General features: G+C 52.0%; 1 protein-coding gene across 1 annotated transcript in view; it reads left to right on the plus strand.

The window, feature by feature from the left end:
• The first annotated feature begins 7,872 nt into the window (after positions 1 to 7,872).
• Positions 7,873 to 12,997, plus strand: part of LOC104528307 (SRSF protein kinase 3) — a 10,958-nt gene continuing 5,833 nt past the window's right edge. Inside the window, exons 1-5 of the mRNA XM_010172274.1 lie at positions 7,873 to 7,915; positions 8,090 to 8,198; positions 8,637 to 8,724; positions 11,074 to 11,161; positions 11,417 to 11,523. Of these exons, the coding sequence (XP_010170576.1) occupies positions 7,873 to 7,915; positions 8,090 to 8,198; positions 8,637 to 8,724; positions 11,074 to 11,161; positions 11,417 to 11,523 (435 nt within the window). The remainder of the gene's footprint in view (positions 7,916 to 8,089; positions 8,199 to 8,636; positions 8,725 to 11,073; positions 11,162 to 11,416; positions 11,524 to 12,997) is intronic.

Below are 12,997 nucleotides of genomic sequence, written 5' to 3' on the forward strand. Positions count from 1 at the left end.
CTACAGATGTTACGTGAATGTGCCAAGTTTCCAGACAGTGTTGTTGAAGAGCCAGGTGACACCAAGCACCATGTCTGTGGAGTCCTTGGCCTTGCACGGACACCCTTGCCAGTGCTGGGAGACTCCCCTGCTGCAGCCGCTCATTCCAGCGGGGATGCAGGAGGCTTTCCCCAGGCTGACAGATGTGCTAACCTCTGTCCCTGGCTAGCGAGCACTCCTGTAGTATCCCACCTGAGAAACTTCCTTGCAGCACTGTCCCCACTGGTTCTGGATGTTGGATGTAGAAAGGAGAGAGTCTGATGGCGAAGGTCTCTTGGTCCCCAGCGTTCTGGTCTCTGACAGCTCGTGCGTGGCACCCGTTTGGATGTCACGTGTTCACCAGCATGTGCGCCTGCCCAGGGGCCTACTGCAAACGGACAGCACCCCTGCACCCGTTCCCTCAGGACACATTCAGCATGTGAGAGTCGCTGCCTGGCTCATCTCAGTCCCTGCTGACCCATCTCGGGATCCATCCTCCTGGTTCCAGAGGTTGCCCTGATCTTTGGAAAAGCACAACAAATGCCTTGTGCCACTTCCCCTTCCTCCGGTGTCTAGCTGTTCTGCTGCTCTGAACTGGACTTGTAAATACCCTCAGAAAGTTAATGTATTTAAATGCTAAAGGAGAATGTTTAATTTTGTGGCTTTGAGACAAAGTTTTTCTTGGAGAAGTATCTCTGTGCACTTCTACTGACAAACGTCTGTCAGCACTGGAGCAGTTTTCTCCACTGCTTTGTCTGCAGGGATAACTCGTAGATGTCTCCGTTGTCGTAACAGCAGTTTGCTTTTCCCCGCAGCTCAGTTCAAGGCTTAGCTGTGTGCTCTTCTGTTAGGCTTGCCTTACACAGTGCTCACAGTTTCACTTCCCAGACTCTCCTGTCATGGCACGTAGAAGGGTTATTTGGTGAGTTGTGACCTCGAGGAAGCCATGAAGCACAACTGCGTTGTTCCTGAGGAGCATCAGGTGTCCTGCAAACAGGAATAGTTTGCGCAGGGAAGGAGAGGCTGGAGCAGGCACAAGCACAGTTAGTTCCCAGCTGTCCCTGGGCAGCTCCTTGCTGCTCCCTCCTGGAGAGCACTCAGGAGGGTTCCTGCGCCTTGTGAACAGCGTGCTCTGCCCTTCTGGGGGCAAATTCCTATTTATAAGGGTGCCCTACTCCTTCTCACCCGCTGCTGCTAAGTCCACAATGATGTCCTGCGTGCCTGGGGCAGGTAGACAGGTCTGACTCCTCTGTCACTTCCCTGGGGTGGTGGTTGTGTGGGGCAGGAGAGACCAGAGCTAAAACAGGGCAGGATCATGTCCCTACCTCTCTCTGTATTGCATAGAGCAGTAATTCCAGGCCTCTCAGATCAGCCCCATGGCTTTGTGCGAGCGCTGTGCAGTCGCAAAACTGTTCTCTGAGCAATATAACAACAAGCTAGTGGTGGCCTCTCTTCCTACAAAGCCAGCTCTCTCCTGTGACCCTCTCTCAGCAGTATTCCCAGATTCTCTGTGTGCCCAGAGTATGGCCACCATCCCTGTGCCACCTCCTGCTCCTCTCTGGCTGCATGGAGCAGCAGGTGAGCTGGCTGGCTGCTGCCAGGTGGAAGGGGAGGGCAGAGTTTGCCTCTCCTCCCCCAGGTGGGCACCAGTTTGGGTCTCAGTCCTGCCTCACCACCCATTTCCATGAAACTTATGGGAACTTAGCATCCCTGAAACATCTGTCATGACCAAATCTAATTAAATCAGCCCCCAAAAAAGCTGGGTGGAGGAAAGGACTGCCAGATGGGATCAAGCAGAAAGAACACACATTTGTAAAGCCCGCTCCCTTAGGAAGCACAGGAGGAGATTCCTTGGTTTGAGGCAGGTGCAGGTGGCTGAAGGAATGGTGAGTAGTGGCACAGTAATGTTGTCTCCTTGTGCACTGACGGGTGGACTTTTTGCCCTGGGCAGCAAGACATAGTTTGTGGCCTCTCCAACCTGCTGAGTGTCTGCCAGGAGCCCCAGGCTGCCTGCTGGATTTATGGCTCTGCAGGCTGTTAAATGCTGCCCCTATTTTTGCAGAATTCTCTCTGCACTTTCCCAGAACAGAGGGTGGCTTGTGGCTTAATTCTGGATCCACCTCACATCAGCAAAGGGAGGGGGCTCGTGGGCTCTCCTGGAATCATAGTGACAGGAGTCCTGGTGGCTGTGGGGTAAGTGGGCTCCACATCATCTTTGCTTCTCAGTGATGCTCCTGCATGTTGGGAACGGTCTGCTTTCTCTGAGTGTATCTGTGAAAGTCTGTTTTTGTTAGAGCAATAATCAAGACTTAAAAATTGAGCTAAATGTAGGTGATTGACTTATTTAACATCTTGAGCTTGTCCTTGCATAGCTGGACAGGAGGCACTGCCCAGCGCAGGTGCAGTCAGGGTGGGAAGCTGGTAGTGCCCATCTCTTCCCTTCAGTGTGTCCTTGGTGTTGTAGATGCCAGCGTCCTCCTCCCCTGCGGACATGCACTGAAGGCCCCTCGCTGGGATCACCTTGGGTGATTTGGGCACAGCCCCTCTTCTCTCCGTCCATGCCCTTCTCCTGTGGCAAAACCCATTGCTATGACAGGGTTCTGTTGCATTTAAATTTGCACAAAACAGGTTTTATTATAAAATTCCCTAGTGAAGGGAAGACTTATTTATTTATTTCTCACGATCCTTCCAAGTTTCTTCCAGTCTCTGCCTGATTCCATGACCAGCTTGTCAGACACTCTGGAGATGGATGTTCCTTCTCAAGGATGGAGAATCCTCTCTACACGTTCCTGTTTTCTCACAGGTAGCAAGTTCTGTGGGTACCAGCTGAGGGTGCCCTGCCACAGCCACTGTCCCCTTCTGCAGGACACAAGGGCAGGAAGGGGATGTCACTGCTTTAATTGTGTTCTCAGAAAGGTGATGTTCTTGAATGGCAGGCATTGAGATTTATTCAGTACTGCAGTCGGAGAAAGAAACTTGCTTCCATCGTGGTCTGGATGAAATGCCGAGAACTGATCAGTATTAAGATAATTATCCGTTAGTGTATTTGAATGTTTCTCCTGTTGGCACGACTAAGAGTAGCTGGCACCTGTGTGATGTAGATGTGAGAGCGCTTGCTTTCATCTGTCTGGTGGCAAATGTAGCCTGTACCTGGAAAGTTTTGCAGGTTTTTTGTAGAAATGATGGTGAATTTTTTTTTAATTAAAATCGAGGGTTCTCAGACGCTGCTGCCTCGGTGGAATGTCGTTTCTTTTTCAGGGCATGCCCCGGTTGCAGCAAGATGCTGCTTTTTTTGGTGCCTTTCTTGTCAGGATGATTCTTTTGGTTTCCAGAACACCCAGTGCGTTTGCTCTAATAGTCTTTCTCCTGGTCCTCTGTCCTGGTGACTCTGCCCTCTCCCAGCCTTGTGACTTGGTGTCTTCTCTGTCTGTTATGGTATGGCCTGACCTGCGTTTATGCCCTGCCACACCTTGAGTTCTGCTCAGAGTCCCTGAGGTACTGTCTTTCTCAAATTGGAATTAATAATTAATATAAAAAGCTTGAAAAAAAAAAAAATCTGAATTTTTTTTTACATAGTGTAATAACTGTTTGTAGATATTGTTCTGAGATGTAGGAATCTATTGGTGATATAAGAGGTTTTGTCTGTAAATAATCAGTTTAGAGTCCAAATGATTTTAATAAAGAGAATTCTTACACAATAATTCAATAAATTTTAATATACAACCTGAGTGTCATGTGTGTGTTGCACAATGAGGCAATTGCCCAACATCTATTCACCTTTTTTTCCTCCGAAGTGGAAATAGCGTAGTCCTGAGCACCAGGACCTGGGAGCTGTGCTGGGAACGTGGGGCTTTTCCCTCCTGCCCTTCCTCTGTGGTCCAGGAGATACGGACTGAGCTCCTTTGAGGTAACCTTGTGCTGCCTTCCACCAACACTCCTACATGGTGGCACTTCTGCAGTTTCCAGAGCTCAAATACCATCCCCAGCACAGGAGGGGAACCTCCCTTCACATCCCCTGCAGCAGGAGCTGGGCTGGAGCTGTGCGGGACAGTCGGGCAGATCTGTTCTGTGGCACCTTACAGCTCTGGCTGTGGTTTTCCACGGTGGGTGAGCGGGGAGGGGGTTGCTTGAGATCCAGTTTATGCTGATGGCTCTTGTCCACCAGCACGAGGCAGGAACCAGCATTCATGAAGTAGTGAAACAACTTAAATGAATTGCATGGTTCTTCCCAGAGGTAAAGCTGGCTCCTGGCCCATCTCTCCTGCCTTTCCCTCCGCCCTCTGCTTCCTTTACTAGCAGAGTTTGGATACAATCTGCTTCTCCCCAGTATCTCTGTAATGTCACTGCTCTCCTCCCTCCTTCCCATCGGGGTGTGTGCTCTCACTGGCCTTTTAGGGGTTACACACGGCTCGTCCTGGGGCAGCCTCTGCCCCTTCCCGTGTTATTTTTAGTGTAGGGAGGGCAGGTGAGAGGAGAGGGGCACAGGCAGGGGGGAGAAGGGCTCAGGGGCCCCCAGCCTGGGTCTGCAGCAGAGCTGCTGCTCGGCAGCCTTAACCCTTCACTTCGGGGCTGAGCGGGGAAACCTGAGCTGTGGAACAGCAGGGCCCCAGCGAGGGGGAGGCCAGGGCTGGCCCAGCTCTGCTCTGAGGCTGCGGCGCTTGGCAGGACGGGAAAAAATGGCATTTTTACTCCGTGTGGCCATTTGCTGGGCTGCCTGGGTCACACCTCGGGACTGCAGGGAGGATGCTGCTGTTGTAGTTGTTCTCCAGGAAAAGGGGCTGGGGGAAAGGTGGGCTCTGTGGTCACCAGCACCTCACTGCGATTGCACGTGGGTGCTGCTGGGGGAGGCTGAGGTGCCTCAGGATGGGCAGCGTGGCACTGGGTGGGCTTGGGGAGCCTGTCCCCTCTGCCAGGTGCAGGTTGGGGACCATTGTGCCAGGCAGGGATAGGAGACAGTGCCATGGCAGTGAGACAGGGCCACAGGTCCTGCTGACACACTGACTGGCCGGAGCAGTGGGAAGTGCCAGGCAGCCCCACGGTGTCTGGGGATGGTGGAGCAGAGGGGAAGGATTTCTCTGTTTCCATCTCGGCAGAGCTGTGAATTTCCCTCTATAAATAGTTGCTGTGGAGACTGTGGAGCTGCAGCAGGCTGACAGACCTGCTGCCACAGGAGGCAGGGAGAGGCAAGCAGTAAAGTGAATCCATCGCAGCTGTCCCAGCTCTCCTGCTCTCCTCAAGCCTGTTCCCAGAAGCGGTGCTGTGATCCGATACCCTGCCCTGCTCCTCACCACGTCCATCCAGCGATGCAGAAGAGTTGGGTCTGCTCAAGGACACCCCTCCCAGACAGCACAGACTAAAAGGCCAGCAGGACCAGCTGGTATCTCACTTTGGGGAGCTCCAGAATGAGCCAGATGACAAAGGGAGCGGCGTGTCCTGCCTGCGAGCTGCTGCACGGTAAGTTGGGACTCGGAGCCCCACGTGCTGATGGGGCTGCTTCTCTGCTGCGTGTTGTGACTTGCAGGGGTGCAAGGGCTTGTCAGGTCTGTGCTCGTGCAGGAGATGAAGGTGTGTGTTGCTCTGGTGAGCTCTGCCACTCCAGAGGTCCAGACGTTATAAAACATGACTGGTGGTGGGCAGCTCCTTACACCGTTCTGTGCAGGTCAGGTGGAGTTGTCCAGGCCAGAGGTGGAGCACCACTCCATGCCCGTGGCTCTCGGACCAGGCAGGACCAGTATGTTTTTGGGCTGAAGTTCTCTGACCTGGTCCAGGCCCGCAGCAAGTTAGTAGGTTCTGCACAGCGTAACTTTGAAAGCCAAAGGCAAAATAACAGTTGGCTTTAATGTAAAGGTGTCAAGCGATGAAGGACTTTAAAGCGTTGATTGTCCTTTATCACAAAGCTTTAAAAAGTATGTTCCACTCTCCTATGCCAAGTTGCATAGCAACGCTCCTCATCCTCTGCCAGTGCATCCATGGAACAAAGGTGGATGGAGGTGAAGTCTCACGTGCTTAAGGACGGACTTGCCTCACCTTTGCAATGAGAAGGACACTAGGGCCTGGTGAGCTGCCCAAAAGCTCCATCAGCCCTAGTGCTAGGACATGTTTTATACCCTGAGTGTGTCTTTGGGTCCTACTTTCCCACCAAAGTCTCCTATCACCATAACAATCCACCTGGGGAAGATGCTGTTGAACTCCCATCTCCACATACTCTTGAGTTTTTCTTTGGCAGGTGAATGGTGGGTGACATCTTAAAATCTTTAAGTCTGTTGCCCGGCTCTCCGATCAGCCCCTGCTCTCCTAAGGACCTAAGTGAAGAGGGCTTGGCTGGATTCTGGTGGTGCAGGAGCTCATGAGGTTGCTGATGTGCTCAGTCTGTGCACAAATAAGGAAAACATTGATTTCACCTCTGTTTCACAGCTAGGATATTATTATTTGCTGAAAAGAGTGGTCCTACAGGTATGCAGCATCCTGGAGGTTTATTCCTAAAAATGACTGATTCTGAACAGTGTAAATGCCCCAGTTAGAGGTGTAAAAATATAGCAAGGGGAAGGGATTTTGAGATCCTTTTGGACTGCTATATGGGCTTGGGTGAACAGAGCAATGTCAGCTCGGGCAATGTGGGGTGTCCCTGACACAATCAGAGCCTCGAGCCCAGTCTGACTCTTAATGAGAACCATGATGGGAGCTTGCTGGGTGCCCAAAGGCAGGCTGTGTCTCTGGCTGCTGTGCTGGGAGAGGAGCATCAGCGTGTGGAAAGAAACTTTTAGTCTTTTGAGGAAGTCACAGCTCTGTCTCAGCACCTGGAGGATGTTACTGTCCCATCAAGTGGCTCCCGCTGCCACCACCACTGCCAGCCCACTGTAACTATTTCTGAAAATCCTCCAGTGCAGACGAGCTCTTAACTTTAGTGACCTGATTTGAAATATTTAAAGGTCAGTATTTCTACCCGTGCTAATGGTCTACTGGGATCATTATCCCCTGTCACGAGCTCTGGCAACGCGCCTTAACCTGAAGCTTTGGCCATACAGCAAGTGACATTTCCAAACTATGAAAGGCTGGGTTGGGAGAACCCCAGCTGCAGCAGCTTACATCTACATTTCCATTAGCAACGCAGGCTCTGGGCTGCTATTTCAGGTGCTGAAGCCAGTTCTACGGGGGGACAGCAGTTGCATCAGTCTGTCTGCACTGTCTCGGTGTTTGTACCCTGGGCTGTCATAGTAACAAACCCTGGGAACAGCTTCTCCCTCCAGCACAGCCTCTTGCTGGGGTGTCATAGGACAGTCGGTGATAAATCCGTGCTCCAGCCAAGGGCTGGGCTTGCAGACAGATGTGCAGTGTCTAAAATCCAGGTTCTGCTTTGCACCCATCTGGTCTCCTCCTGCCAGCAAAAGCCAGGACATGTCCCCTCCTCAGCTGGTGATTTCCCCTGCTGTGGCCGTGAGAGGGGATCCCACATTCTCCACTAAGCCCCTGAAAATCCACATTGGGCACAGGGAAACCTGAGACTCCCACCTGGCTCTGGCCTGGCTGCACACCACCAGGATCCCTGCCCAGCCCCAGCCTGCCAGCTTTCCTCTTTTGAACTCTTAAAATAATCCCCGACTCCGTGAAGTGCCAAAAGCCCTGGGAACAGCCCGGCTCCAGGGGCCGATGAAGCAGGTGGGAAGGAAGAGGTGAGGGAAGAGCAGGGGTAGAATAGGGAATCCATGTGGCTGGTGTGCAGCAGAGGTGTGGCTGCCCTGCAGCTCCAAATCTCTTTGAAGGAATAAAGTGCTGAAGATCTCACCACCTGCACCCCACGCCCCGGTTCCCACTGCTGCCATCCCTTCGAGCCAGGATCTGCTGCAACGCTGGGCCATGGAGGAGCGGGCGCAGGAGGTGCCGGCAGCCCAGCGCACAGGTGAGTCCTGGGGCGTGCAGCTCCGGAGCTGAGATCATGCCAGGCTCTTCCCAGACCAGAGGAGGCTGCCAGGACCTCTCTGGCCATTCCTCCAGGAGGACAGCTGTCCTCAGCCGCTCTTTCGGTCCAAGAGCATTTAGAGATGTCAGTGTTGTCTCGTGATGGTCCCCACAGGAGGCCACCACCCCGTGCAGGAAGGAGAAGTGTTCAACACGCGATACCAGGCTCTGCGCAAGCTGGGCTGTGGCGCCTTTGCCACCGTCTGGCTGTGCCAGGACATGAGGTGAGGGGCTGACCAGCTTTTGGGGAGGTGGGAAGGGGTGGCTGATCTCCTGGGAATGCAGCTGCCTGCCCCAGAGCACTTCGGCATCCCCTGAGCACAGGGTAAACCTGGCAGTGAGACTGGTGGGGTACAATGAGCGGAACTGGTCCCCAGAAACCAAAGAACATAAATGAGGTGGGCTCAGCCCTTGCTCTGTGTTGGCTCTTCTCGGTTAGACCCTGCAGTATCCATGCTCAGCCCTTTTCCCTCCAGCCCCTTGCTGGTCTCTGGGGCACCTGTGCTGCCTGATGCCAGCAGCATCACCAGGAGAGATGCCCACGTTCTGGCGTGCAAGGCTGGTTGCAGGTGGGCAGGGCTGGGTGACTGGGAGAAGGGGAGGTGCTGCTGGTTAGGGCCACGCTGGTGTACGCTGGCTGACATCTGTGATTCATTTCCCAGGAGGAAGAAACACGTAGCCCTGAAGGTCCTGAAAAGCAGGGAGAGCTCTGCTGAGGCTGCCCAGGATGAGGTCGCTCTTCTCCGCTGTGTATGTATATTCTGGGGCTCTGTGCTTTGCTCCACAGGAAGAGCCACTGAGTTCAGGTCTGAGTGTCAGCCTCATCGTCCCTTCTCCCTCCAGGTCTCAGTCTGAGGAGCTAGGTGGGGAACAGGAAAAAAACAGAAAGTTAGGTAATTCATAGAAATTGCCTTGGCTCAGTGCTGGCCCCTGAAATGGGCACCTTCTCCCTCCTGTCACACTGGGAGAGGTGGCTGTGGCTGTGTCCCCCTTGCCCTGTCAGCCCATTTCTTTCAGCTGAGACAGAAATCCAGTAAAAAGGAGGAACCTGCAGAAAGATAAGGTGGATAACCATCAGAAAAAAGTAGTAATGTTGTCTTTAAGTTGGAGATGGGAGTGTTTCCACTGTATTTGTGTCGTTCCCAGCTCAGAGGGCATTGATCTGTCACAACACTGATACTGAAGTTAAAGGAAATATCTGCAAAAAGAAAAAAAAGAAGCAGGATGTAGCAAAAATGAAATAAACCTCTGAAGTCAGAAAGCTTCCTCCTGCCTTTGCTAATGGATGTGGTAATTAGGTGCCTGTATCTGGGTCTCAGCTAGTTGCCTTTGAAGGTGACTTGAGCTGCTAGTTCTAGAAAGCTCCTGGTTACAGTTCTTCGAGTTTGCCTAAATATGAAGTTACATCAGCTTTAGATGAGTAAAAGCCATTAAATTTTGCATTTCAAATTACTCTGAGGCCTTTCTCCCAACAGGTTTGGGAAAGGTTTAGTTTGCACCTGTAATTCTGTAGACCTTATCAGAAGGGACGTGAGCTCGACTCAGTGATGCAAGAGGAAGTACCAAGTGGTACTAATTTAATGTAATCAGAGCACTGGTTTCCTGCACATCAGCACAATCCTGCGTGCAGACCGAGCCTTCCCCTTGCTGGGCTACTGATTCCCTCTGAAAGACTCGCCTTCTGTTCAGCAGAATGCAGCAGGTTCCCAGGGCTGTTCCCACCAGCACAGGGTGGTCAGTGCCTGCAGGAGAAGCCATCTGGTCCACCCTGCTGCCAGGGCTGCCCACCCCTGTCACACCCACACAAACCCCCCGGTGCTGGTGCAGGCGGATCCGGCAGCTGCCCAATGCTCCAAACCAAAATCACAACAGTTATGGATGTGAAAAGGGAAAAACAAGGATGAGTGTCTGTCCCAGGATCAGTGCTCTGGGGGAGCAAACTCCCGGTGCAGCTTGGTCCACAGGAGAACAGTGCTGGTGCAAGATCAGGGGTACCATAGCCCCTGTGCTTGGGGAGACTCGGGGTTCACCCAGCCCAGCACCCTGGGCCCACAGCAGATATCCAGACGGGTGTACAGACAAGTGAAGCACAGGGTGCTGCTCCCACCGAATGCTCCCCTGCCCTACAGCAGTTTCCAGCTGGAGATCTCTTGGGCCAAGGGTGAGGTCTGTGTGGGCAGTAACTCTCAGCAGATTTACCTCCAAGAGACCTGCCCTGCTTTCCTGTGAGCCTGTGTGGGCTCCAGCACACACAGCCCCTGTGACAAGAACTGCCACCAATTACCCACATGCTGCGTGAAGAACCATCTCCTCTGCTTTGTTGCTGGACCTTCCAAGTGCTAGGTTTGATGCCAGCTGGTTCTTGTATGAAAGATCTACATTCATGCCCTCTGCCACCACTCTGTATCATAGATCTCTGCAGTACTTGCCCATAGCCAAGCCTTATTCAGCCCATAGAGACCTACTTCACTGGGTTCCTCCAGACACAGAAGCTGCTCTCTAGCCAGGTAAGACAGGTAGCCTTCAAGTGGACAAAGACAACCAGAAGGTCTCTGCCTTTCTGCAACCCCTTGCAAGAAACTGCTGAAGGGAAGGTGTGTGTGTTTTAAAAGGCAATGTCCCAACCTGCTGCTCTCAGCTGGGGAGGGATGGGGCCATCCCCGCTCTGAGGACAAGGAGCAGAGGCTGCAGAAGGGCAAAGGAAGCGGATGGTCATTGCTTCTGGGAGCAGGGAGCTGTGGTCTTGGAGGAATCCCCTTCCAGCACAAGCAGGAGCACTTTCTGAGCCTGCATGGGGTAGAATGAGCAGTGGGAAGTGTGCTAGATGTTATTAGCAGGATCAGCTTGAGTCATTTGGACACTGTGAGGGTGATGGTCCCACCTGGTCAAGAGCTAGACAACATACAGAAACTCATTCCTTGGTAACAGACTCAGCTTGTGTGTTTAGAGCCTGCTTTTCTCGATGCTGTTTTCATGGGATTTGTCATGAAGTGTCAGGTCCTGGAAGAGAAAGTCTGTACAACAGGATAAACAGGCACAAGATGTCCTTCTGCATATATATGCCTCTAATTACAGTTTTCTTGGAATTGTCCCCATCAGGTGAGCAGTATGAAGAAGAAGGACCGGGCAGGAGAAAACATTGTCTGTTTGTTAGATGACTTCAGAATGATTGGAGAGAATGGTTTCCATATCCTTCTGCTGAGAGTGCTGTGGCTCTGGGTCAGCAAAGCCTGGGCTTGCTTTGGAGAGTCACAGGATGGTATAAAACCACCAAGGGCTGTGCTCTGATGAGGAGGATGAGCAGGGCAGGGGCTGGACTGGGACACAGGGAGGTGACTGGAGGGGAGAGGTTGGATAAGGAGATACTTGGCTTCTCTGGTGAAAGGCAAAAGGCTGGTGGTGGCATCTCCTCTCTGTTAGTGAATCCCTGACTCTTTCCCAGATGTGTGCTTGGTATTTGAGGCGCTGGGTCCTTCCCTGCGATGTCTGATGGGAAACTACACGGCCCGGGGACTGCCTTTGCCTTTTGTGAAAAAGTCGTTACAGCAGGTGAGAACCTGGCTGGAGCTGGGTGAGGGCACCAAGGGACTGCTGGCTGGGGAACATGCCATAGCCTTAATCCTGGGGCATCTGCCATGAACTCCATGACTGCATCTGCAAAGCAAGGGACAGCACAGAGTGAGTGCCCAAGGAATGCTTTTTTTTATTTAGGAAAACAGTAACTATTTATTTTGGGGATAAGGAGAAAAAACATTAAATATAATGCAGAGTGAAAAGTCATCATGTTCCCATGAATACGGGCACACTGCACGTTACTGCCCAAGCCTGTAGTCTCACTGGGTTTGGGAAGGAGTCAGGACCACCACCATGCAGAGTTACCCCCCTGCAGACCCACACCAGGGATCCAGGGGTGGCACTTGTGTTCCCACCATCTCAGGGATCATTGAATTCTCCAGCAGTTCTGCTGCTCGCAATAGTGGGGGACAAACCACCTGCAGGGGACAAACAGCCCACTGGAATTACGCTCCTTGTTGGCAAACCCTGTATCTCTCTGCCCTCCTGCTGCTCCAAGAACCTACCTCGGGCAGCAATGCCAGGCAGCTGGTGTTCACCTCAGCATCCAGCCACAGACAGCACTGGCTGGTCTGGCAGCTTTCTGCAGGGTACCACCAAAGGCTGCTCGAGGTGTCCCTCCATGCTGATGTCTCGCCAGGGCTTTCTAAATGGTTGGTTCAGTTGGCTGGTCCTCCACCTACATTGAGGTTTTCTTGCTCAGAGCCAACTCTTCCTTCATCCCCTGTAAGGATGTGGTGTGCTGAGCAAACAGATCCTGAAAACTGAGTTTCTTATATGTTGGCCGGGAATAGCTAAGGAATGGGAAACCTGAGAGAGGCCTCGAAGAGTTAAAATTACATTTTGCCTCTCAGGCGGAGATTTATCTGAAGTCTGCAAACTTGCCAAGATGAAGATTTGCTGCCCTGATTCCTGTGCCCTTCTAGGGACACTAAGAAAGAAAACCACTTCCCCCTTGATCCTATTTTCTGGAATAGCCTCTTCTTCCTCGGAATAGCCTCTTTCTCTAAAGAAGCTCCACTAACACCTGAATAAGTTACACAAAAAAGTAGTGGCCTGAATCTCTGTGCCCCATTTCACACCCACACCTTTTGCTTGATCCAATCCCTTATCTGCTTTAATTGTAAAATCACAGAATCCTTTCTTTTCCCCCTTCAGATCAGCACAGGGGCAGTATTTACTTCTGATTCATTCCAGTTTAGCTATTTAAATCTTTCCCCGTGTTTCACAGTTACCATTTAAGGTTGGTCTTGCCCTGAGGCTGGTGTTCATCCCAGAATAGAATTCAATAATACAGAGAATATTTGCCAGCCCTTTATGACTGACCAGAGTGTTTAAAAAAATAGATATAAATCTCCCAGCAGCGTTTCCGCTGTTATTGATTTCTGATAGTGGCTGTTTCTCTGTGGTAGGTGTTGTTTATCTCTCCCTGTGACAGGACAGACTCTCC

This window comes from Antrostomus carolinensis, unplaced genomic scaffold (genome assembly GCF_000700745.2).
Source record: "Antrostomus carolinensis isolate BGI_N321 unplaced genomic scaffold, ASM70074v2 scaffold27657, whole genome shotgun sequence".
Lineage (NCBI taxonomy): Eukaryota > Metazoa > Chordata > Aves > Caprimulgiformes > Caprimulgidae > Antrostomus > Antrostomus carolinensis.